At 46.5% G+C, this 27108-nt stretch overlaps 1 protein-coding gene across 6 annotated transcripts in view; it reads left to right on the top strand.

Moving 5' to 3' along the window:
• Positions 1–20495, top strand: part of LOC309523544 (ensconsin-like) — a 90138-nt gene extending 69643 nt beyond the window's left edge. For all 6 annotated transcript variants that reach the window (XM_082207408.1, XM_082207409.1, XM_082207406.1 and 3 more), the window contains 8 exons: positions 106–241; positions 2056–2206; positions 8921–9025; positions 10915–10968; positions 12590–12668; positions 13167–13356; positions 14426–14703; positions 20116–20495. In XM_082207408.1, the coding sequence (XP_082063534.1) occupies positions 106–241; positions 2056–2206; positions 8921–9025; positions 10915–10968; positions 12590–12668; positions 13167–13356; positions 14426–14703; positions 20116–20123 (1001 nt within the window). In that variant the 3' untranslated portion in view covers positions 20124–20495. The remainder of the gene's footprint in view (positions 1–105; positions 242–2055; positions 2207–8920; positions 9026–10914; positions 10969–12589; positions 12669–13166; positions 13357–14425; positions 14704–20115) is intronic.
• Positions 20496–27108: the final 6613 nt, after the last annotated feature.

Raw genomic sequence — 27108 nt, forward strand, 5'->3', positions numbered from 1 at the left:
ACAGCCTAGACAGGAAGCAGGACTTAATACAGGGCACGCTTTTCAGCGGATAAGGCGGTTTCGCCGACAACTGTTTCCATTCATTCGGACCCCTTCTTTTTCCAGATGCAAGTAGCAAAACCACTCTGGCAACCACAACGGCCGAAGAGGCGGCGAGGATCTTGGCCGAGAAGCGCCGTCTTGCAAGGGAGCAGAGGGAGCGCAAAGACCAGGAGAGAGCTCAAAGAGAAGAGGAAGAAAGGTACTGTATATATAAAAATATTTTTTATTGGTTTTTCCAAATATTTTCCATCCAAACATCAGTCTTGTATACAAAATATAAAGCCATTTGGCTGTTTCAGCCTAGGACTTCCCTCCTCCTCAACTAATGGTTTTCCAAATTAATCTCTAATTTATATTTTTTTATAATAGTAATTTTTATTGGTATTTCAATTTTTTCCATCATAACAGCTTTCCTATAAATTACATATAGAAACATTTGGCTGATAATCCTGGAATTTCCCACCTCCTCAACTAATGGTTTTCCAACTCAATCTCTGGTATGCATTTTGTTCTTATTAATATTACTATTAAATCATAATCTTAAAAAACAGTTTGTGAATTGCATTAAGTAATAAATGATAATCTAACCTACAAAGCTTCTTGTAACCCTACTAGCGATGTCAGTTGTTTAAAATGGTCTTTTAAATACAACTTAGATTTATTCCAGTGTTTCAAGAAATTCTGGTCCTGCTGGTTCCGAATTTTCCCAGTTTCGCCAATTTGGCATAATCCATTACTTTCATTTGCCACTCTTCTTTCTCCTTCTTTCTTTCTTTCTTCTTTCTTTCATTTGCCACTCTTCTTCGTTGGGATCTCTTCTTGCTTCCATCATTGGGCTAGTAATATTCTCGCTACGGTTGTAGCATCTAAAAACAATGTTTTATCTTGTCTGGGTATGAAAGGTACTGTATTTTTCCGTGTATAAGACTATATTTCCCCCCAAGTTTAAAATGGGGGGTCGTCTTATACACAGAATGTTTCCTACCTTTCTTTCTTTCTTTCTTTCTTCTTTCTTTCTTTCTTTCTTTCTTTCTTCATTTTGAGCTCCAAAAAGAGCCCCAAGTCTTATACACATGGAAAAATGCGGTAAATCAATAAGGGGCAGCCATTCACACCCTCCTTCATATTAATGATTCTGCTTTCATATTGCCATTCCGTTGCTGTTAAGTTGTGAATGGCGTGTCTGAAAATGTCAATGCCTCTGGTCACCTGTGCTTTAGGTGACTTAGGTGAGATGCCGTGGTAAGTCAGAATGACACCCAGGGCCGGATTTACGTATAAGCTCAGCAAGCTCCAGCTTAGGGCCCCCCTCTCTTGGGGCCCCCCAAAAAAAATTAAAGGGGAAAAACCTGGATGTACCTTTGCAAAATATAAGATAAAAAACAAATAAAACCAACATACAGCTACTATGTTTATTTTGTGTTGTGTCGGCTCCTATTCGTGATGTGCAAATGGCTTTAGAGATCTATTAGGTCTCTAAATTACCATATAGCAGGGGTCAGCAAACTTTTTCAGCAGGGGGGCGGTCCACTGTCCCTCAGACCTTGGGGGGGGGGCAGACTATATTTTGGCGGAAAGGAAAAAAAAATCCTATGCCCCACAAATAACCCAGAGATGCATTTTAAATAAAAGCACACATTCTACTCATGTAAAAACATGCTGATTCCCAGACTGTCCATGGGCCAGATTTAGAAGGCGATTGGGCCAGATCCAGTCCCCAGGCCTTAGTTTGCCTACCCATGCTATATAGCATATATTCAACACAAAAGCAGCGACTATTGGTTGTTGTCTAGAATGTAACTTAAAGGGAAAATCTTTGGAAAGATTTTTTTCTTCCAAAAGCATTGTATTTTAAAAATCCGATTTACATTTTAAAAAAAATTGATTCAAATTTTTAAAAGTCTGATTTAAAATTTAAAAATCTGATTTTTTTAGTATTCTTTTTTTTAAAAAGCATTTATTTTTATTGTGCAAAAGCAAGGATCTGACCTGTTGTCGATTTATTTGGAACAGGATCAGAAAGGAAGAAGTTGCCAACCGAGCCCTTGAGAAGCAGGCCCAGCTGGAAAAGGCCCTCCAGGAACTGGAAGACGAGAGGAGGGCAGGGGAAGAGGAGCCTCAAAGGCAGGAGGAGCAGGAGAAGATGGCCGAGCTCCAGCTTCAGGTTTGGACTCGAGGCAGAGTGGAAAGACGCTAGATACTAGAAAATATTTTATGTTCTGGGATGCTCAGCAGTCTGCAAAAAGCACCCTTTGGGGGATTGAGGGCAGCAGTCCCGGGATCCAATGGATCTTAATTTTCCTTTCAGGTTTCTTAAGTGCATGCCAAGCTCCATTTTTAAATCTACACCAGTCAAGTGTGTTGGGACCTCTTACTACAATAATCCCCATTGGTGGGCGAAAACTTCCATGTCTTTTGTTGTTTTGGTGATTCCTGCCCCTACTTGATGATGATGATGATTTATTTCTACCCCACCCATCTGGCTGGGTTTCCCCAGCCACTCTGTGCAGCTTCTGACAGGAGATTTAGGATTATTATTATTATTATTATTATTATTATTATTATTTTATTTGTATCCCTCCCTCCCCTGCCAGAGTTGGGCTTAGAGTGGCTAACATCATATTAATAACACAATATACATAAAAACAAGCAATCAATGGATTAAAATTCAAATAAATTAAAATTAAACTAAAGAAATGGCAATCCTCAGGTTAATACATCAGTCATAAAAAAACTTCCCTAAACAGGGCTGCAAAGTAAGTGTTGAGTGGTTCCACCATCTCTTGGTCACCCAGTAGCTTCTCTCTACTACTCAATGATTCCATAAACTGCTTAATCTAGTTGTGCTGAGTCTTCTTTTGACATTAGAGTTTCAATTTCAGAAAATGTTTAACAGGTAAAGTATAAGCAATATATTAAATTTTTAAAAACTGGGTAAAGATATAGTCTTGTATATGGAAAAATACAGTATTCTGGCCACCTCCCTCTTGCAGTCTTTTGAGACTTCAGCTGTCAGCTTTAATAATAATAATAATAATAATAATAATAATTATTATTATTATTATTATTTTATGTCTACCCCGCCCATCTAGCTGTGTTTCTCGAGCTACTTTGGGTGGCCTCCGACAGGAGATTAAAAATACATTAAAACATCAGTCGTTAAAAACTTCCCTAAGCAGGGCTGCCTTCAGATGTCTTCTAAAAGTCAGGTGGTTTTTTATTTCATTTACATCTGACGGGAGGGCGTTCCACAGGGCGGGTGTCACCACCAAGAAGGCCCTCTGTCTGGTTCTCTGTCACTTGGCTTCTCGCAGGGGGGACGGGGACTGCCAGAAGGCCCTCGGGAGAGGGATCCTGGCGTCCGGGGTGGAGATGCTGCATCAGGTCTACTGGGGCAAGGCCGTTGAGAGCTTTCAAGGTAAGCACTGAGACTTTGAATTGTGCCCGGAAATGTCCTGGGAGCCAACGCAGGTCTTTCAGGACCGGTGTTGTGTGGTCTCAGTCAGACTTGATTTAAATCCTTTATTTTACAGAAAGGTTCAGCTTTGCTGGCTTCCTCTTAATATTGACAACCAGAGGAAAGTTTCCTCTACTGGGCTGTTTAGAGCTTTCAAAGTCTGCACCAACCCTTTGAATTAATAATAATAATAATAAAAATTATTTATATCCCGCCCTCCCCAGCCAAAGCCGGGCTCAGGGCGGCTAACAACAATAAAATAGTGCAATATTCTAAAAACATTTCATTATAAAAATTAATTAAAATCAAATTGATGGCAACCATAGGCTTAAGTTCTGTAAAGATTGCCAAAGGAGGGAGTCAGGCTACGCCCTGACCAAAGGCCTGGTGGAACAGCTCTGTCTGCAGGCCCTGCGGAAAGATGTCAAATCCCACAGGGCCCTAGTCTCTTGTGACAGAGCATTTCACCAGATTGGAGCCGCAGCCAAAAAAGCCCTGGCTGTGGTTGAGGCCAGCCTAACCTCTCTGTGGCCTGGGACCTTCAGGATGTTTTTATTTGAAGACCGTAAGTTCCTCTGTGGGACATACCAGGAGAGGCGGTCCCGTAGGTATGAGGGTCCTAGGCCGTGTAGGGCTTTGAAGGTTAAAACCATCACCTTAAACCTGATCCTGTACTCCACCGGGAGCCAGTGCAGCTGGTATAGCACCGGATGAATGTGATCCCGCAGCGAAGACCCCGTAAGGAGTCTCGCTGCGGCATTCTGCACCCGCTGGAGTTTCTGGGTCAGTCTCAAGGGCAGCCCCACGTAGAGCGAGTTACAATAATCAAGTCTGGAGGTGACCGTCGCGTGGATCACAGTGGCTAGGTCAGGGCGAGAGAGGTAAGGAGCCAACTGCTTAGCTTGGCGGAGATGAAAAAATGCCGCCTTTGTTATAGCTGTAATCTGCGCCTCCTGGAGAGGGAGCTATCGAAGATTACATCCAAACTCTTAACAGACGGTGCTGGCACTAGTTGCAGCCCCGCAAGAGATGGGAGTTGCCCCCTCAATTCCATATCGTCCCGTCCCAGCCAGAGGACCTCTGTCTTTGAAGGATTTAACTTCAACCGGCTCCCACGTAACCATCCAGCCACAGCTTCCAAACATTTGGTCAGTGTGTCTGGGGCCGAGTCAGGATGGCCATCCATCAACAGATAGAGTTGGGTGTCATCAGCATATTGATGACAACTCACTCCAAAACTCCGGACAATCTGGGCAAGGGGGCGCATAAAGATGTTTCATCCAGAAACCCACCAAGCTGTTCAGCAACCGCTCTCTCAATCACCTTACCCAGGAATTCGAAACTGGGCAGTAATTGCATAGATCTAAGGGATCTTCAGGGACGCAGGTGGCACTGTGGGTAAAAGCCTCAGCGCCTAGGGCTTGCCGATCGAAAGGTTGGCGGTTCGAATCCCTGCGGCGGGGTGCGCTCCCGTCGTTCGGTCCCAGCGCCTGCCAACCTAGCAGTTCGAAAGCACCCCCGGGTGCAAGTAGATAAATAGGGACCGCTTACAAGCGGGAAGGTAAACGGCGTTTCCGTGTGCAGCTCTGGTTCGCCAGAGCAGCGATGTCACGCTGGCCACGTGACCCGGAAGTGTCTTCGGACAGCGCTGGCCCCCGGCCTCTTGAGTGAGATGGGCGCACAACCCTAGAGTCTGGCAAGACTGGCCCGTACGGGCAGGGGTACCTTTACCTTTAAGGGATCTAATGATGTTTTCTTTAAGAGCGGGCGCACCACTGCCTCCTTCAGTTCCCCTGGGAATGTCCCTGTGCCAAGGGACAAATTGATGATATCCCCTGGGGGGGCCCGCACCTCGTCTAGACACGCTCTAATCAGCCAAGACGGGCACAGGTCAAGAGGACAGGTGGTGGGCTTTCCAGCTCAGAGGAGTCTGTCCACATTAGCTGGGGATATCCGGTCAAAGTGGTCCTATACTGGACCCAAGGACAGTCGAGGGGCCTCCAGTTACTTTATTGTATCCAAATTGGCAGGGAGGTCATGGCGGAGCAACAGGACCTTCTCCGCAAAAAAAGCTCGCAAATGCCTCGCAGCTGTGTGTCAAATTGTTATTTAAATTTGGCTGTCCCTCTAGGGACTTTAAAGACCTAATTATACTAAATAATTGCACCAGGCGAGAGCTAGCGGATGCAATGGAGGCCGAGAAGTAAGACTTCTTAGCGGCCTTCACTGCCATCTCGTAGGTTTTCATAAAAACCCTATAAGATGTTCTTGAGGCTCCATCACGGGCACCCTGCCATACTCGCTCTAGCCCGGAAACGTCCTGGGAGCCAATGCAGGTCTCTCAGGACCGGTGTTATGTGGTCTTGGCGGCCACTCCCAGTCCACAGTCTGGCTGCTGCAATCTGGATTAGTTGGGAGTTTCCGGGTCGCCTTCAAAGGTGGGGAGTACACTTCCTTTGAGGTGCGACTGGCTAATTCCTTATGGCCCTGTATTGGGATTCTGGCTGGGTTTGACCCAACTTTATGTAATAATAATAATAATAATAATAATAATAATAATAATAATAATAATAGCATGGTCTTGACCCAATCTATTTATCAGCCTAATCTTTTTCCTTGGGGAAGTGGGAATAACCCTAATCCACGTATACTATCCTGATATCACTGGAGCGGTCTTGGTGGTGGGCTTGTGGTGGTACCAGGCTTCCTCAACCTCTGCCCTCCAGATGTTTTAAGACTACAACTCCCACCATCCCTGACCATTGGTCGTGCTAGCTAGGGATCATGGGAGTTGTCGGTCAAAAACATCTGGAGGGCCGAGGTTGCGGAAGCCTGAAGTAAGGTAAAAGGGATGAATCCGTTCCAGACTTTTAAAAACAACCCCTAAAACAGCCATCAAACTTGAATTTTCTCTCTGACAAGACCATGGATCTGTGAAACGAAAGCAATCAACAATGTACTACAATCACACAATCTATCCATCAGTAACTAAACTGGGTTCCGCACAATCACACAAAAAAGAGAGCCGCAAAAACGCAAAATAAATCACAAAAACAGACAGACCTCAGCAAAACACTCAAATCAGAAAGATTGCACTCAAAATGGAACACTTTTGGCTTCCAAAAAAACAATCCCCAACCAGAAAACTTCCTTCCGGGTTTTCAGTGTTTGGGTTCTGAGTTGTTTGAATCCCAAGGCGTTTGAAGACCAAGGTGGGAATAATAACAGTTGTACAGGGGAACCCCAGAGTTTGCAGAGGTAAACACGCACACAAATTATACCAAACAGTATAATATATTTTGGGACGCAGGTGGCGCTGTGGGTTAAACCACAGAGCCTAGGACTTGCCGATCAGAAGGTCGGCAGTTCGAATCCCCACGATGGGGTGAGCTCCCGTTGCTTAGTCCTGCTCCTGCCAACCTAGCAGTTTGAAAGCACGTCAAAGTGCAAGTAGATAAATAGGTACCGCTCCGGCGGGAAGGTAAACGGCGTTTCCGTGCGCTGCTCTGGTTCGCCAGAAGCGGCTTAGTCATGCTGGCCACAAGACCTGTACGCCGGCTCCCTCAGCCAGTAAAGCGAGATGAGCGCCGCAACCCCAGAGTTGGCCACGACTGGACCTAATGGTCAGGGGCCCCTTTACCTTTTATAATATGTTTTATATTTTGATTTTGTTCTGCAAACCACCCTGAGACCTCCAGTTATAGGGCAGTATATAAATTCAATAAATGATAATAAAGAATGCCCCAAAGCCCCACTAAAGAGCCCAGAGGACTTTTCCAGTTGATTCTCAACGTAACCTGGTGAATGAATAGGCCAGGCATCGCCAAACTTGGCCCTCCAGATGTTTTGAGACTACAGCTCCCACCATCCCTAGCTAACAGGACCAGTGGTCAGGGATGATGGGAATTGTAGTCCCAAAACAGCTGGAGGGCTGAGTTTGCCTATGCCTTCTCTAATAGTGGTGGGGGGGGGTTGAACCCCTGCAGCCCATGGGATATCTGCTTGCCAAGACCTACAATATCTGTCATGGGGTGTGGGTGGAGAAAGCCACATCTGCTACATGATGCAGGATCAATACCGTATTTTTCACCCCATAAGACGCACTTTTCCCCCTCCAAAAATGAAGGGGAAATCGGGGTGCGTCTTATAGGGCGAATGCCTGCAAGCCTCGCGCGCCCGGCAGGCGGTCCCACCGGGTGCGTGAGGCTTGGGGCGGCAGCCTGTCGCCCGAAGCACGGGGAGCCCTCGGGAGGGCTCCCCCTGCTTCGGGCGAGTGTCTGCAAGACTCGCGCACCCGGCAGGAGGTCCCACCGGGTGCGCGAAGCTTGGGGCGGCAGCGGACTGCTTGCGCGCACCTAGAAGCTTAGGGCGCGCTGAGCTCCGCATGCCCCAAGCTCCTGGTGTAGCGCAGCGCACCTGGGGGGGAAATAATTTTTTTTTCATTTATTTCCCCCCAAAAAAAAACTAGGTGCGTCTTATGGGCCGGTGCGTCTTATGGGGCGAAAAATACGGTAATGATGATGATGATGATGATGATAATTAATTTACTGTTTCTACCCTGCCCATCTGGCTGAGCCTCAGCCCCAAAAAGATTAGCCTCCCCCCCCCCCCCGGCTCTTAGCTGCTTAATAGCAGTTATGGGGTGCCTGTGGCGGCACTCCAGATTTTGTAGGGCTCCAGCTCCCTTCAGCCCCAGACGGCGTGGCCCTTGGCTGGGAATGGCAAGTTGGCATTTTAGCAACTACGGAAGGGCCACAGTCCCCCCCCTCCCTTGCCATTATTATTCCTATTGTCCTTTTCTTTTGCAATCCCTCGTAGCCGGGTCAGATTGTCTTCCATCAACACGGATTTTAACAGTGAGCCCGTAAGTGAGGGTGGAGGCCAATTCCGGATCCACACGTCCTTCCACAGTGGGGTTTCTGGGCGGGAGTTGATCCTGGTGAAGGTTCCTTCTTCCTCGCCCGTTTCTCCCTCGCGTCCCAAGTTTGAGTGTCTTCAAAGCCCAGGACGCTTTTGGTCAAGGCTGTTCTCCAACTGGAGCTCTCGCAGGCCAGTGTTTCCCAGTTGTTGGTGTTTATACTACATTTTAAAAATTTGCCTTGAGATCTTTCAACCTCTTTTGTGGACCACCAGCATTACACTTTCCAGTGTAAGGCGATACACAACATGACCGGTCCAATGAAGTTGACGTTGAAGGATCATGGCTTCGACACTGGCAATCTTTGCTTCTTGCAGTACACTGGCATTAGTTCACCTGTCTTCCTGAGCGACATATCAGATTTTCCGGAGACTCCATTGACGGAATCTCTTGCACACGCTGGACGCCTTGCAGTTTGGAGAGCTGTTCCCGGTTTCCATTCGGGTGGGGTTTTGGGAACGAAAGGGTTTTCCGGCGGTGATTCCTCTTCCCTCCAATTTTAGCGCGAAGAGGCCGAGGCAAAAGCTCTGGGGGAAGCTGAGAAGCAGCGTCAGGAACGGGAGCAGATTGTGCAGCGGAACAAGCAAGAGCGGCTGGAGAGGAAAAAGGTGAGACGCCTGCCTTTTCCGCTCTCAGTCCTCTGTTTCAAAACAATGAATGAATTTATTTCCGTCAGCCATTGCAATAAAAGAGCATTGCAGTGTGCATATACCAGGCATGTCCAACATGTAGATCACAACCTACTGGTAGATCGTGGGGTGTTCCTGGTCAATATCTAGTCTCTCAGGGATCTCCTCCCACCTCCTCAAAAAAGAAAAAGTAAAAAAAAGAAGAATGAAATAGCTCAACGACTACTGTTTCTACTGTTTCCTAAAGAAAGCTCAACCACTCTAGCTTCCTAAGAAAAGCTGAGCAACTTTGCCTTTCCAAAAAACACCTCAGCAACTTTTGTTTTCTAGCCAAAAAGTTGACCATCAGATTAAGGTCCACTATTTGACTGCAGATTCATGAACCCTCAACTGTGTTCATTTCATTCATTCATATCTTCAGTTCCATTCATTCATTTGCTTCCTTAGAAAAAGCTCAGAAACTTTACCTTTCCAAAAAAAGTTCTGCAACTTTTGACTCCTAGCCAAAAAGTTGACCATCAGATTAAGGTCCACTATTTGACTGGGGATTCAGGACCCTTAACTGTGTTTTATATAATCGACTTTTTACTATGTTCTGTGTATATCACAGTGCTCATTCAGTTCCATTCATTCATATATTCAGTTTCATTCATTCATTTGCCCCTAAAAAAAAAGCCGAACCACTTTGGTTTCCCAGAAAAAGCTCCACAACTTTGATCTGTCCAACAACAACAGGTAGACCACTGCCCGATTTTTTACACTGTGAATGGATCGCAGCCTCTTGGGAGTTGGACATCCCTGCCATATCCTCCAAAAGAGACATATAATGCTTCATGAAAAAGCAGCTGGATAAGACCTTGGGAGGACGCAGACCAAGTCGAAGGCCGGGACTTCCCTTGTACGCTGGCATTGTGCATGCTCTATAGCAGGGGTCAGCAAACGTTTTGAGCAGGGGGCCAGTCCACTGTCCCTCGGACCTTGTGGGGGGCCGGACTAGATTTTGGAAAGAAAAAAAAGAACGAAATCCTATGCCCCACAAATAACCCTGAGATGCATTTTAAATAAAAGGACACATTCTACTTGTGTCAAAACACGCTGATTCTCGGACCGTCCGCAGGCCAGATTGAGTAGGCGATGGGGCCGGAGCTGGCCCCAGGGCCTTAGTTTGCCTACTCTACGGCCTAACAGTGATATTTGGCTTTTGGGGTCCCTTTCATTTAATTGTCTCATGCAGTGGTGGCCCGACTTGACCCCCTCCAGCTTTTTTGGGACTACAACTCCCATCATCCCTTGCTAACAGGACCAACGGTCAGGGATGGTGGGAGTTGTAGTCCCCAAAATCAGCCCTGGGCTGCTTTTACAATGGAACTCAACAAAGTATGCTTGGCTTCCTCCCCAGCCCCATTTATTTCTTTGAACCTCTCTGAGGAATTTTAGGAGGGAGATACCACGACAGGCCCATGATGCACCAATGTGTCTTTTATAGCTAAGAGAGGATTTTGAGCCAGGTCTCTCTCTAACCTAATGGTGGCCAAACGTGGCCCTCTAGCTGTTTTGGGACTACAATGCCTACTATCCCTGACCACTGCTCCTGTTAGCTAGGGATGATGGGAGTTGTAGTCCCCAGACAGCTGGAGGGCCAAGTTTGACCACCACTGCAGTCAAAGTCTAACCATTACTCCCTGCTGGCATTCAAGGGTCTCCAAGCAGGGAAAGGAAAGGGCCAGATGGGCAGGGTCAAAATATTATTATTATTATTATTATTATTATTATTATTATTATTATTATTATTACTACTACTACTACTACTACTACTACTATTAACTGAGTCTTGGCGTTCTCTAAGTGGTGTGACTGTTCTTTGACAGAGAATAGAAGAAATAATGAGGAGGACCCGGAAGGCAGAGCAGAACGACGCCAAGGTAAATGTCTTCCAACGTTGGCTAAGACCTCTGGTTACCTCTGATTTCTGTTGCTAGTGTTCAAGGGGAACGTTGTTGGCGCCTGTCTTAAAAATTGTGGTTTTCTCTGAGCTCCCACAGCTGATCTGATGCTGATGTGCTGTGGCAGCTTTCATTTCATTTCATTAGAATTTTTACTGGTTTTTACACATATTTTCATACATAACATCACAGTATGCAAAAAGAAATGAAACATTTGGCTCCATTTGGCTCCGTTTTTGGACAAATACTTGCCTTGTATTGCAGGCATAGGCAAATTCCACCACTCCAGATGTCAAAAGCACGTCAGAGTGCAAGGAGATAAATAGGTCCCGCTCCGGCAGGAAGGTAAACGCCGTTTCCATTAGCTGCTCTGGGTTCACCAGAAGCAGCTTAGTCATGCTGGCCACATAACCTGGAAAAACTGTCTGCGGACAAACGCTGGCTCCCTTGGCCAGCAAGGTGAGATGAGCGCTGCAACCCCAGAGTCGTCCGCAACTGGACTTAACGGTCAGGGGTCCCTTTACCTTTCTTATTACTATTAAATTGTCGTATTATATATAAACTAAAATAATGAAGATAAGTAATGAGCAGTAATTTTAACAGGACAAAACTTCCTGCGACCCTACTAGCGATGTACGTTTTTTACAATTGTCTTTCAGATATAACATATATTTGTCCCCGCCTTTCAGAAAAGTCCGATCCTACTGGTTCTGGATTTTCCCCGTCAGTTTGGCCAATTAGGCATAGTCCAATAATTTCATCTGCCAATCTTCTTTCGTTGGCAGCTTTTAAGGCAGAATACTCTTCCTAGAGGCAAATACGGATTGCCTGAGCAATGAATGAAAATGATTGCATATTAGGGAAACGTATTTGGTAACCTCCCTCTTGCAGTCTTTTGAGACTACAACTGACAGCTTTCATCATCATCATCATCATATTTATTTCTACCCTGCCCATCTTGCTGATTTTCACCAGACACTCTAAGCAGCTTCCAGTAACAACAACAATTTATTATTTGTACCCTGCCCATCTGGCTCGGTTTCCCCAGCCACTCTGGGCGGCTTCTAGTAAAAGATTAGAAATACATTAAAACATCCGTCATTCAAAACTTCCCTAAACAGGGCTGCCTTCAGATGTCTTCTAAAAGTCCAATAGTTGTTTATTTCCTTGACATCTGACGGGAGGGCATTCCACAGGGCAGGCGCCACCACTGAGAAGGCCCTCTGCCTGCTTTCCTGTAACTTGGCTTCTCACAGGGAGGGAATCGCCAGAAGGTCCTCGGGAGAGGGACCTTGGTGTCTACTGGACCGAGGCTGTTTAGGGCTTTCAAGGTCAGCACTGACACTTTGAATTGTGCCCGGAAACGTCCTGGGAGCCAATGTAGGTCTTTCAGGACCAGTGCTATATGGCCTCAATCAGACTTGATTTAAATCCTTTATTTTACAGAAAGGTTTGACTTTGCAGGCATCCTTTCAATATTGACAACCAGAGGAAGGTTTCCTATGGCTTGTAATGTCCTTCAGATGCCAGCTGGGCACAGGGCCATCTTATAACCAGCAGCTCATCTTGCAACTGACTCTTTCTGCTTCCTCTAACACAGAACGACGACAGGTCCAATGAGGAGGATGAAGGTGTCGAAGAAGACGATGAGCTGGGCCTCGAAAAGCAAGATCAGCCTGGTAAGGGGCAGCCCTGCGACTGTTTGTCTTCCTTGCCGGGTGGATTTGATTTAAATTAAATCGATTTAAATCCAGTTTTAAATCCCTACTCAGGAAGACTTGGTTTAAATCAAATTTTTTTACAGAAAGGTTCAACCCTGCTGGCATCCTCTTAATCTTGAGAAGCAGAGGGAGGTTTCCTTTTTGGAATGATAAAACCCTTTTTTACAGAAAGGTTTGGCCTTGCTGGCTTCCTCTTCATATTGAAAACCAGAAGAAGGTTTCCTTTTTGGAATGATAAATTTCCAGAGTAGTTTCTACTGTTATATACTGTCAAAGAGATAAGCAACTATCTGACGTAAGACATCTGAAGGCAGCCCTCTTTAGGGAGGTTTTGAATGACTGATGTTTTAATGTATTTCTAATCTTTTGCTGGAAGCTGCCCAGAGTGGCTGGGGAAACCCCGCCAGATGGGCGGGGTATTAATAATAATATTTATTTTTGTTGTTGTTGTTTCAGAAAAGGCAAAATATGACTCCTCCCTCAAAGACGGTCCAGAGGCTGTGTGCAATTTGGCCGCGTCGGAAGACGGATCAAAAATGGAACTGGGCAGTGTCTTTGTAAATGGGGATGAGGAGGAGGAGGTTGACCGGAGGAACGACGATGGTGGTGGGAATTCAATGTATTTGACTCAGGTGAAAGAAGCCAGGTAAGCTTGGTGCAGGTGTTGCCCACCCCTGCCCCTCCCCCAAACAGCCCCGTACAGTGGTCCCTTGGTTCCCAAACTTAATCTGTTCCAGAAGTCCGCTCCAAAACCAAAGCATTCCAAAACTGAGGATGCCAGTGAGGCTGACCCTTTCTGTAAAACAGGTACCATGGTTCTCAAACTTAACCCGTTCCAGAAATCCGTTCCAAAGCCAAAGCATTCCAAAACCAAGGCACTTATTTCCCATAGAATATCATGCAAAAGGGATTAATGTGTTCCAGACTTTTAAAAGCAGCAATTTAACATGAATTTTACACTCTAACGAGACCATCAAGACATAAAACGAAAGCAATCATCAATGTGCTGTACCATTAAAGAAATAAGATATTGTAGATGATAAAAATAGAAATTATTTTTTTATTTTCTGACCTGCACTGATGATAGTCATTGTTTGGATGGGGGGCTTTTATCCATTTCCACAATCACACAACCAACCAACCAATCAATCAATCAATCAATAAAATATCCCCTTTTTTACAGAAAGGTTCAACCTTGCTGGCATCCTCTTAATCTGGACAACCAGAGGAAGGTTTCATTTTTGGAAGAATAAATTTTCAGAGCGGTTTTGACAGTTCTATCAAACATGACTGATTTGGTTCTACTCTAAGAAATACATTGAAAGATAATGATGAAATGATGGTGAAGTTTCATAAGTGAACTGTTTCTATTTGGTCAACTTTTCTGCTGTACTTGATTAGAAGGAGACAAACAATCATTTCCTTCATCACAATTTAACAATTTATTTCCCTAAAACAATAACATGATAGCGTATGTATCCCTGTTTGTTAACTGATATGGTTAAACATTGTTTTTTTAAAGACTGAGTTTTAGCACACATGAAAAACTTAAAACAAATCCTTCTTTCCAGATGAGTAGCCTTTGGACTGTCATAAAACTGAAATAAAAAAATCTTTAGAAAGATTTTCCCTCCAAAAGCATCTTATTTTAAAAATCCATTTTTATTTTTTATTTTTAAAATCATTGATTTTTATCCACCCTGCTCTCTTCCCAGTCCTCCAGCAAAGGAAACGGTTGTTGAGAACTCTGAAATCTCGTGCGTTAATGAAGAGGATCGCTCAACTGGATTTCTATCTAACCTGAATGGGAAATCTACGACGTGGAATTTTGAAGAAATCATTGAACTCGGTGTCCATCGCAAGACAACCATGGCTGCAGATAAAGCCACCCAGAGCTCGAAAGATGCCACTGTTGTACCTGCGAGTCCCAGGCTGGCTTTTGAAGAAGAAAGTCCCGTGAATTCCCTGACCAAACCGATAGAGACCGCATCAGGTATTATAATAATAATAATAGTAATAATAATAATTTATTTCTACCCCGCCCATCTGGCTGAATTTCCCCAGCCACTCTGGGCTGCTTTCAACAGGAGATTTAAAAAATATTAAATATACAGTCACAGGAGTCTGCCCAGTGCACCAAACCACCTCTTCATTGAAATGTGGCAAATTCACATTTGAGTTTGGCGTTCAAGGTTCTCAAAATGTTTGAAACCTGGGGGTGGGGTGGGGAGAGCTGGAAAGAAGGTTGCTGGCTGACCTGAAGTGGAGGGAAATAAATGTAGTAGTAGTAGTAGTAGTAGTAGTAATAGATTATTCTGGCAACCTCCCTCTTGCAGTCTTTTGAGACTTCAACTGACAGCTTTAATTATTATTTATTCATTTATTCTACTCTGCCCATCTGGCTGTGTTTCCCCAGCCACTCTGGGCAGCTTCCAACAACCGATTAAAATACAATAATTCATCAAATATCAAAAGCTTCCCTAAACAGAGCTGCTTTCAGATGTCTTCTAAAAGTCTGGTAGTTGTTTATCTCTTTGACATCTGGTGGGAGGGCGTTCCACAGGGCGGGCGCCACCACTGAGAAGGCCCTCTGCCTGCTTTCCTGTAACTTGGCTTCTCGCAGGGAGGAAACCGCCAGAAGGTCCTCGGGAGACGGACCACGGCGTCCGGGGTGGAGGCACTCATTGCGGTCTACTGGGCCAAGGCCACTGGGGGCTTTCAAGGTCAGCACCAACACATTGAATTGTGCCCGGAAACGTCCTGCGAGGCAATGTAGGTCTTTCAAGACCAGTGTTATATGGTCTCAGTCAGACTTTGTTTTACAGAAAGGTTCAACCTCACTGGCATCCTCTTCATATTGACCCGCAGAGGAAGGTTTCCTTTTGGGAAGAATGAAATCCTCTTCATACACTTTGAATTGGGCCCGGAAACGTCCTGGGATCCAATGCAGGTCTTTCAAGACCAGTGTTATATGGTCCGGGCGGTCCCAGTCCCCAGTCTTGTTGATGCATTCTGGATTAATTGCAATTTCCAGGTCACCTTCCAAGGCAGCCCCATGTAGAGCGCCTTGCAGTAGTCCAAGTGGGAGATAACCAGAGCATGCGCCACTCTGGCAAGGCAGTCCGCGGGCAAGTGGGGTCTCATCCTGCGTCCCAGATGGAGCTGCCCTGGACACAGAATGGACCTGTGCCTCCATGGGTCCAAAATGACCCCCACACGGCAGAGTTGCCCCATTCAGGACCACCTGCCCACCCATAACCGAGACTTCTGTCTTGTCCGGATTCAACCTCAACCCATTAGCCGCTATCCGTCCTCCAACCACCTCCAGGCACTGGGATCTGCCAAGTGCACCAAACCACCTCTCCATTAAAAGGTGGCAAATTCGCATTTGAGTTGTTCGGCATTCAGGGTTCTCAAAATACTTGAAACCTGGGCTGCAGGGATGGAAAGAAGGATGCAGACTAACCTGAAGTTAGAGGGAAATAAAAGGAGAGGTTTTGGGTGGGTTAATGCAGCCCTTCCGCTTCCTCCTAAAATGGGTGTCCCCAGGGCCCCTTTCTGCGAACTCTGGCACTTGTGAACCAGCTCCCTATACTAGATTCAGGGAGGGAGCCACGTTGGTCTGACGCAGTTAAAATAAATCTTAAAAAATGAAAAAATGGACAGTAGCAACCTAGAGACCAACAATGTTTCTTCTGGGTAAAAGCTTTTGTGTGCAGGCAGACTTCTTCAAATACACTGAAGCGGAAGTCCCCACACGATGATATATAGAGGGAAGGGAGTCCCCAGACCCTGATATATAGAGGGAGGGGAGACCCCAGACCCTGATATATAGAGGGAGGGGAGTCCCCAGACCCTTATATATAGTGGGAGGGGAGTCCCCAGACCCTGATATATAGAGGGAGGGGAGTCCCCAGACCCTGATATATAGAGGGAGGGGAGACCCCAGACCCTGATATATAGAGGGAGGGGAGTCCCCAGACCCTGATATATAGAGGGAGGGGAGTCCCCAGACCCTGATATATAGAGGGAGGGGAGTCCCCAGACCCTGATATATAGAGGGAGGGGAGTCCCCAGACCCTGATATATAGAGGGAGGGGAGTCCCCAGACCCTTATATATAGTGGGAGGGGGGTCCCCAGACCCTGATATATAGAGGGAGGGGAGTCCCCAGACCCTGATATATAGAGGGAGGGGAGTCCCCAGACCCTGATATATAGAGGGAGGGGAGTCCCCAGACCCTGATATATAGAGGGAGGGGAGTCCCCAGACCCTGATATATAGTGGGAGGGGAGTCCCCGGACCCTTATATACAGAGGGAGGGGAGTCCCCAGACCCTGATATATAGAGGGAGGGGAGTCCCTAGACCCTTATATATAGTGGGAGGGGGTCCCTAGACCCTGATATATAGAGGGAGGGGGGTCCCCAGACCCTGATATATAGAGGGAGGGGAGTCCCCAGACCCTGATATATAGAGGGGAGTCCCCAGACCCTGATATATAGAGGGAGGGGAGTCCCCAGACCCTGATATATAGAGGGAGGGGAGTCCCTAGACCCTCATATATAGAGGGAGGGAAGTCCCCAGACCCTGATATATAGAGGCAGGGGAGTCCCCAGACCCTGATATATAGAGGGAGGGGGGTCCCCAGACCCTGATATATAGAGGGAGGGGAGTCCCCAGACCCTGATATATAGAGGGAGGGGAGTCCCCAGACCCTGATATATAGAGGGAGGGGAGTCCCCAGACCCTTATATATAGTGGGAGGGGGGTCCCCAGACCCTGATATATAGAGGGAGGGGAGTCCCCAGACCCTGATATATAGAGGGAGGGGAGTCCCCAGACCCTGATATATAGAGGGAGGGGAGTCCCCAGACCCTGATATATAGTGGGAGGGGAGTCCCCGGACCCTTATATACAGAGGGAGGGGAGTCCCCAGACCCTGATATATAGAGGGAGGGGAGTCCCTAGACCCTGATATATAGAGGGAGGGGGGTCCCCAGACCCTGATATATAGAGGGAGGGGAGTCCCCAGACCCTGATATATAGAGGGAGGGGAGTCCCCAGACCCTGATATATAGAGGGAGGGGAGTCCCCAGACCCTGATATATAGAGGGAGGGGAGTCCCTAGACCCTCATATATAGAGGGAGGGAAGTCCCCAGACCCTGATATATAGAGGCAGGGGAGTCCCCAGACCCTGATATATAGAGGGAGGGGGGTCCCCAGACCCTGATATATGGAGGGAGAGGAGACCCCAGACCCTAATATATAGTGGGGGTGGGTGGGATTTTCTCCAAAGGGTTGTAGGACTTAGTGGGTAGGGTCAACCTGCTAGCGACTATGAATGAGTGAAAAAGCAAGGGATGGTATGCAGATAACCCAAAATAGCTTTAGCATGTGTAAAGAGACAGGAATTCAATATCTCTATTCAGACCCCATAGTTTTCAGCTACGCGATAAGTTGCAATTCACCCACTTCTCTTTCAAGCCTATTTCTGAAATTGTTTTGCAATAAGACAGCTGCTTGGAGATCCTGTATTTAATCTCCCAGGAGATGGAAGTGTTCTCCTACTGCAGTGATTGGGCAAACTCGGCCCCCCAGCTGTGTTGGGACTACAATTCCCATCATAACTAGCTCACAGGACTGGCGGTCAGGGAGGATGGGAGTTGTAGTCCCCAAACAGCTGGAGGGCCAACTGGCTTCTCTGCCGTGTGATTCCTGATTTCAGATTGATGCCCATTTATCCTTTTGCATAGAGTCTGGCCTGTTTGCCCAATATAGGGAGCCGAAGGGCACTGCTGGCATTTGATGGCATACACAGTGTTAGAAGATGAGCAATGAAATAGGCCTGAGATGGGATGTTGAATGTTGCTGGGTCCAGTTTCTAACTCAGGCAACCCCAACCTTCGGACCTGCAGATGTTTTGGACTACAATTCCCATAATCCCTGACCACTGATCCTGTTAGCTAGGGATTGTGGGACTCAATGGGTATCGTCAATCTGTTGGCAACTGTGAACGACTGCAATTAGTCCGCCAGTAGGCATGTCCAACAGGTAGATTGCAATCTACTGGTAGATCATGGGGTGTTCCTGGTCGATCTCTGGCCCCTCAGGGATCTCCTTCCCCCCAGAATAAAAAAGAACAAAAGGATTTTAAAAAAGCCCAACAACTACTGCTTCCAGTTATGTTCTGTGTATATCGCAAGGCTCATTCGGTTTCATTCATTCATATTTCCCGTTCCATTCATTCATATCTCCCACTTCTTTCCTTCATTTGCTTCCTTAGAAAAAGCTCGTCAATGTTGGCTTCTGGGAAAAAGCCAGACAACTTTGCCTTTCCAAAAAAAGCTCAGCAACTTTTGCCTCCTAGCCAAAAAGTGGACCATCAAATTAAGGTCCACTATTGGACTGGGGGTTCAAGACCCTCAACTGTGTATTAAACATATTCGACTTTTGATTATGTTCTGTGTGTATCGCAATGCTCATTCAGTTCCATTCATTCATCTATTCCAGGGATGTCTAACAGGTCAGTTGCGATCTACTGACAGATCCCCACGAGGTTTTGGTAGATCGTAGTTGATCTCTGGCTCCCTCGCCCAGCCCTCCATTGTTGTATGATCTCTGGAAGGGAAGGCAGAACTTTCTCTGTGCTGCTGTTTTTATGCATAATGATTTTTTTCTTGAGTGATTTACCCCTTTGTCCGTTGCCTTTAACCCCCCCCCCCAGAAAACAGAACTCCCCCCCAAAGCCCCTCCCTAAAAATAGCTCGACAACTTTGAACTGAACCCCCCCCAGAAAACAGGGGTAGATCACTACCAGTTTTTAATTCTGAATGCAGTCTCTTGAGAGTTGACCACTCCTGCAGTTCCATTCATTCATAAATTCCGTTCCATTCATTCATATATTCCGTTCCATTCATTCATATATTACCTTTCACTCATTCTTATCTTCAGTTCCAATCATTCATTTGCTTCCCAAGAGAAGCTCCACAACTTTGATCCGTCCAATGACAACAGGTAGATCACTGCCAGTTTTTTTGTACTGGGAGTAGATCACAGTCTATTGAGAGTTGGACATCCCTGTCCTACAGGAAAAAGCAAGGGATAGTATGCAGTGACCCAAAATAGCTTTCATACGTGTAACGAGACAAGAATCCAATATCTCTATTGCGCAGCCAAATACTGTATTTTTGCATTTATAAGATGCCCCCTATTTTGAGGGACTCCGATTTAAGAAAATGGGGGAGGTGGCCCCCGTGTATAAGATGCCCCCAAATTTTGGACATTATTCTTTAGGGGGGAAACCTAGTCTTATGCACGGAAAAAATGTGGTAACTAATTGCAATTAAAACTCCACCTGTCTTCCGTTTCTTATTAGTTCTTTTTTTCTCTCTCACTTTTGAACAGAACTGTGAACACCAGGACCCTGGAAAGACTCCATATTCTCCGCTTCAGGAATTGGGGGTTCTCCCCAAGTCATATGAAGGCCTTGTTTTTGGAAAAGCTGCTTGTTGAACCCCCCCCCCCCCCGAGTTTGACGCCGGAAAAGAAGTAAAGTCTACTCCGCCTAACTTTGCACCTTGGAAACCTTTCAGGTTGACTGTTGCTTTAATGAGTTTTCATTAGAGGGACTGTTTGAACGCAGGTTTCTCGAAGGGATGGGAAGGAAACATTTTCCCTTCCGTGAATTGTTCATTATTCTGTTAGTAGCTTGTGTTGGAGATTTACCAAATATTGTTGCCCAGAGCACAGCCAGCCTAATAAAATGAAACCTAACCTTTATTAAACCACCTTGTCCTTGTCTTAACTGGCTTCACATGCACGCTCCATTATTGAAGGAGAGCTTCATTTCAATCGTTAAGAGCGAGCCGTCTTCCTTGGCGACAGGTTGGACTGTTTCTGCCATAAAAAAATCTAGCTTAGGGCTAAGATCTCTTCCGGCGCTTGGCAACAAATGTCTTGCTCATGGCAAGTGGCAAGTTACATATTTTTCCGTCTATAAGAGGCCCCCATGTATAAGACGCCCCCTATTTTGGGGGACTTAGATTTAAGAAAATGGGGGGAGATGTATCTGTGTATAAGACGCCCCCTTCTTTTCGACATTATATTTTGGGGGGAATCTAGTCTTACACAGGGGAAAATATGGTATTTTGGTGAGCTCGCCAACAATGATCGAGTGCCGTCATTGTAATGTAGCGCTGTCGGGGCTGCAAACCTCTGTTAGCCACTGGTGGACGGAGGTGGCCTATGCCTGGGGTGGGGGGTTGACAAAATCCCCCTGGGCTGATTGGCGTTGTGGCGGGTGAATTTCTGCAACAGGCACAATTGCCGCTGCGGAAATCCGCCCACTGATCGCGCAAATACGCCAGGCATTCCCATCCCCAGCAGGCGGCACCACATGCTGGGCGTATATGCGCAGGTGGCGGCACTCTCGGGAGGATCAGTGCGCCTCCGGGTACGCGTCATATTTGCCGCCCTGCGTGCCGCAACGGCTTCCCCCGCAACTGGATCTCCACCGACAACGGTCGAGTGTCGTTATGGCAACGTGGTGTGCAGTGCTCTATGGGGCCTGCAAATTGCTGTCAGCCCCCACTTGTTGAAGGCGATGACTCGCCATGAGACACTCGGCAAGGACCCGCAAAGTGCGTGGAAGGGGAGCCAGAATGGTCAAGACCAATGCCCAAATAACCTGCCAGGAGCCCCACCCCAACCCCAAATGTTTGGAGGGGGCTCGGGAAGCCCACTGCATGGAGCGTCTTCCCTGATTTACCTTTAAAGCAGGCATAGGCAAACTCCGGCCCTCCAAATTTTGGGACTACAATTCCCATCCTCCCTGACCACTGGTCCTGTTAGCTAGGGAATTGTAGTCCCAAACATCTGGAGGGCCGGAGTTTGCTTATGCCTGCCTTAAACCCATCTTTATTTACTTTATTTACATTGAAAGCCATCTTAAAGTCATGCACCACCCAGAATACGTTTCCACAGGGGAAGCCACTTCACTGTTGTGAAGCCAGCGCGCATCTGAGCATGTCGAGAAAGCAAGAGGCGTGGCGTCAGCAACATGCCCAATCCGTCAAGCTGGGTCACTGCGCATTTTGTTTTTTCGGGCTTGCGCAAGTTTGGGGCCAAGCGCCATTGAAGTGAGCGCCAGCCCCACAGCAATTCCACCCCTGTCCTATGCTCCCCATTGCGTGCTTGCCATTGCTTGTGCTTTGAAGAGGTTTAAAAACAACAGCAACATGTATTTAAGTCAGGCATTCTGAAACTCGGCCCTCCAGCTGTTTTGGGACTACAATTCCCATCATCCCTGACCACTGGTCCTGTGAGCTAGGGATGACGGGAGTTGTAGTCCCAAAACATCCAGAGGGCCGAGTCTGGGGGTGCCTGATTTAAGTTGATATTCACACGTCAGTTTTGTGCATATTGGTGTACATAAAAGCAGTATCGAACCCCTGAGGTTGTGTGTGTGTGTTGTGGTTTTGTTTGTTTGTTTGTTTTTGTCTTCATTACTTTTTCTGTCCTTCTCTTCGTTTCACCTCGCTGCTTGCCTCTGCTGTTTGTGTCAAGCAGTGGTGGCCAAACTTGGCCCTCCAGCTGCATGGGGGCTACAATTCCCACCATCCCTGACCACTGGTCCTGTTAGCTAGGAATGATGGGAGTTGTAGTCCCAAAACAGCTGGAGGAGGCCAAGTTTGGCCATGACTGGCATAAAGCAACCTATTTAGCCTCCAGCCCTTGGACAGTGTTCTGCGTAAAGCAGTGATGGCCAATCTGGGCCTTTATGCCACCACTGGCATAAAGGGATGAAGTCTGTGGCTAAGAGAGAACGGCAGCTGTGCCCTTGTCCTCCAGTCCTGAATCGCTAGGTGTCCCTTGTCAAAAGATTAATAATAATAATTTATTCTATAAAGAGCGGCTTCCCAGATCAGTGACCCCTCGGCTTTCAGGGCAGATGTTCATACTGGCACGATGCCCCATTTCTTGGGATTGCAGTTGGGAACTAGAGATCCAGCCCCCTTCCCATCTCATCCTCTGCCCTCTCCCAAACCTTTTTGCCATTCCCAAATATTTTAGAGCGGTGCCTTAGGTTGAAACAAAATGTATTTTTGTATGATCACTCTTTTCATTCTTGCAGAGACAATCATTTGGACAAGCATGATGACTCCAGTATTTTACCCTGTGCAAACTGATGCCTGTTGAATGCTGTATGTAAACGCGTATTCACTGTTAAATAAATTTTCCCATTGAAAGCAGCCTGCAGTTGGTTATTAACAGATGATCCAAAACGGTTGCTGTTGGCACGGAGAAATGCAGAGCTTCTGAAACTGACTTTGTATTGACCTATCGTTGGTTTAATAATAATAATAAATCAGAATAGATTCAGGTAGGTAGCCGTATTGGTCTCACACAGTCAAAATAAAAAAATTAAAAATTGTCGCACCTTAGAGACCAACTAAGTTTGTTCTTGGTATAAGCTTTCATGTGCATGCGCAATTCTTCAGATACACTGAAACAGAAGTCACCAGACCCTTATATATAAAGGGAGGGTGGAGCGGGGTTTTTCTTCATAATTACTTTTCTATGTATTTCTAATATAACTGTAAAAAACGACTCTGAAAATGTATTAGTCCAAAAAGGAAACCTTCCTCCCAGTTGTCAATCATCAGCAAGGCTGAGAAGTGAGTCTTGTCATATGAAGAGGATACCAGCAAGGTTGAACCTTTCTGTAAATTTTTTTTTTAAATTAAATCAAGTCTTGCTGACTTGTAATTTACCGTATTTTTCGCTCCATAGGGTGCACCTAGTTTTTAGAGGGGAAAATCAGGAAAAAAAATACCCCCCTCCACAGACCCAAAGAGCAGCATACAGGCTGCGCGCGACCTCTCCCTGCCGGAGGTGTTGCGAGCGGCTATGGCACAAGCCAAGACAGTGAGCGGGATGGATCCTGCTCGCTGCTTTGCCTTCCTTTTTAGCCGCGCACAACCTCTCCCTGCCGGAGGGGTTGCGCGCGGCTATGGCACAAGCCAAGACAGCGAGCAGGATCCATCCCCCTCGCTGTCTTGGCTTGTGCCATAGCCGCACCCAACCCCTCTGGCAGGGAGAGGCTGCACAGGGCTAAAGAAGCCACAGCCACGTGCAGCCTCTCCCTGTCGGAGGGGCTGTGCACGGCTATTCCTGAAGCCTTCTGAGCACAGCGCAAGTTCCCGCTGCGCTCCTCAGGCTTCGTGTTCCTTTTGCTGAAAGCAACCTGAAGCCTCCAGAATGCAGCGGGAACTTGCGCTGCGCTCCAAAGGCCTTCAGGCGGCTATCCCTGAAGCCTGGAGAGCGAGAGGGGTCAGTGCGCACCAACGCCTCTCACTCTCCAGGCTTCAGCAAAAGAACGCGAAGCCTCCGGAGCCGCGTTTTTTTGGGAAAGGCAAAGCTGTTCAGCTTTTTCTGGAAGCCAACATTGACAAGCTTTTTCTAAGGAAGCAAATGAAGGAAAGAAACGGAAGATATGAATGAATGGAACGGGAAATATGAATGAATGAAACCGAATGAGCCTTGCGATATACCGTATTTTTCACCCTATAGGACGCACTTTTCCCCCTCCAAAAATGAAGGGGAAATGTGTGTGCATCCTATGGGGCGAGTGCAGGCTTTCGCTGAAGCCTGGAGAGTGAGAGGGGTGGGTGCGCACCAACCCCTCTCGCTCTCCAGGCTTCAGGAAGCTATCAGCAAGCCTTGCAAGTTCAGGAAGCTATCCGCAAGCAAGTGGGAGTTGCTGCCGGGCTCGCAAGGCTTGCAGATAGCAGCCTGTTCTAGGGGCTGGGGTTGGGGGAAGCTCGGGCTTCCCCCGCCCCAGCCCCGCGGCTGGGGGGGGGGGGGGAAATAAATTTTTTTTTATTCATTTCCTCCCCCCAAAAACGAGGTGTGTCCTATGGGCCGGTGTGCCCTTTAGGGCAAAAAATACGGTACACAGAACATAACAGGAAGCAGTAGTTCTTGAGCTTTTAAAAATTCCTTTTGTTCTTTTTTATTCTGGGGGGAAGGAGATCCCTGAGGGGCCAGAGATCGACCAGGAAAGCCCCGTGATCTACCAATAGATTGTGATCTACCTGTTGGCCGTGCCTGTTCTACATGACTGTTCCATAGACATGGTACAGCCTCGTCTGCGGAACAGGAATGTTTGGAAATCAGGCACAAAATCAATTGGGGCTTTCTCTGAAAATAAGTGGCTTTTGTCCCAAATTTCTCAGTGTCTTTCGGCGTTGTGAACATCCGCCTTTCCCCCTCAAAGAAGAACGAGGTGCCCTCTGGGAATTCCCACCTGTGTACTATCGGGTTTCCTTTTAGGGCTTCTACTAGAGGTTTGGATTTCTCTCTCTTCTCCTGTCACCTGATTGGGGTTATCTTATGGATAATGATCTCATTTTCTTTTTCTTTTTCTTTTTCCCTTTATAACAGGAGTGGCCAACTCCCAAGAGACTGCGATCTAAACTGGCAGTGATCTGCCCCCTTTTCTGGGATTCAGATCAAAGTGGGTGAGCTTTTTTTAGGAAGGATAGCCCTTTTTTTAAAAAAAGGGATTCAGGTCTAAGTGGGTGACTTTTTTTTTAGGGAGGTTCAGGTCAAAGTTGTTGACCTTTTTTAGGGAGGAGGAAGGCACCATTTTAAATGTTGAGCTTTTTTAGGGGAGCCAAAGTTGTTGAGCTTCTCTACAGACTTCCAGTCATAATCTACCTGTTGGACATGCCTGCTTTATAACAACCAAATAACATTTCTTCATCACATAGATCTTTGCTCAAATTGAGCTTTGACTTCCTCCCATCCCCCTGACTTCCAGATGTAATCTGAGCATTTCTGAATTGCCCTGTTTACCATATATCCATACTTATGATCTCATTTTCATCTATTCTGAGTTTTTTCTTGTTACTAGTTTGTCATACTTTATCTCTGGTGTCCATCTATGGTTTGATGTTCCCACACGAGGCTTCCAGGAATGGTGAAAAATAAGGGACTCCTGTCATATGGGACCTGTGAAGGTTCTCGTGGCCGGCATGCAAAAATGGAATACAAACCCAGGCAAGTTGAAGCAAAGCAGCGAAGATGCTGAACCTTTATTTGAGATTTTTGCGGCAGCAGGGTCAAAAGCAGTCTTGCCAAGGAGGAAAGGATAAGACTCCAAACGGGAGACGTTTCTTACTTCTTATACAGTTTTTAACCAAGCACACGTAGATTTCCATAATCCCCCCTCCCCTTAATTCCCCATGAGACACTTCATTGGACGCAATCTTGGGTGTGATAACAAATACAAGTATCAGCTAAGAATGGGTGGAGGAAATTGTGTGTTGCAAACGTTTGCGTTTTATTCCTTTGTGCGCATCAAGGGTTTCATTGTGTTAATCTGCAAAGGCCAGGTTTTCTGGAGATGTTTCTGGGCTGGACCATGTGATGCTGATCAGATCTGCATATTGACATACTATCATCTAGGGCAGGGATGTCCAGCTCCCAAGAGACTGTGATCTACTCACAGTGTAAAAAAAAACTGGCAGTGATCCACCCGTTGTCGTTGGGTGGATCAAAGTTGTGTAGCTTTTTGGGGGAAGCAAAGGTGGTTGAGCTTTTTTTTTTAGGGAGCAAATGAATATATAAATTAATGGAACTGAATGAACGTTGTGAGATACACAGAACATAATCAAAAGTTGATTATATAAAACACAGTTAAGGGTCCTGAATCCCCAGTCCTATATAGTGGAACTTAATCTGATGGCCCACTTTTTGGCTAGGAAACAAAAGTGGCTGAGCTTTTTGGGAGAAGCCAAAGTGATCTACCTGTTGGACGTGCCTGACCTAGGGTATTGCTAGAGAAACTAAGGCCTGGGGGCTGGATCCGGCCCAATCGCCTTCTCAATCCGGCTGGCAGATGGTCTGGGAATCAGCATGTTTTGACATGAGTAGAATGTGTCCTTTTATTTAAAATGCATCTCTGGGTTAATTGTGGGGCATAGGAGTTTGTTCATTAGGAAGAACTTCCTGACAGTAAGAGCTGTTCGACAGTGGAATTTGCTGCCAAGGAGTGTGGTGGAGTCTCCTACTTTGGAGGTCTTTAAGCAGAGGCTTGACAACCATATGTCAGGAGTGCTCTGATGGTGTTTCCTGCTTGGCAGGGGGTTGGACTCGATGGTCCTTGTGGTCTCTTCCAACTCTATGATTCTATGATTCTATGATTCATTTCCCCCCAAAAAATATAGTCCAGCCCCCACAAGATCCGAGGCACAGTGGACCCTGCTTAAAAAGGTTGCTGACCCCTGCTTTTCATTGTCAAACAAATATGAAGGCATCATTACTTGTGGAAACTGACGTTGCGAAGGGCTCAGGTCGGCCATTTCCTGGCTTTCATGGGATTTTTGATATGGA

The sequence above is a fragment of the Podarcis vaucheri genome (genome assembly GCF_965113315.1).
Source record: "Podarcis vaucheri genome assembly, chromosome: Z".
Taxonomy (NCBI): Eukaryota; Metazoa; Chordata; class Lepidosauria; order Squamata; family Lacertidae; genus Podarcis; species Podarcis vaucheri.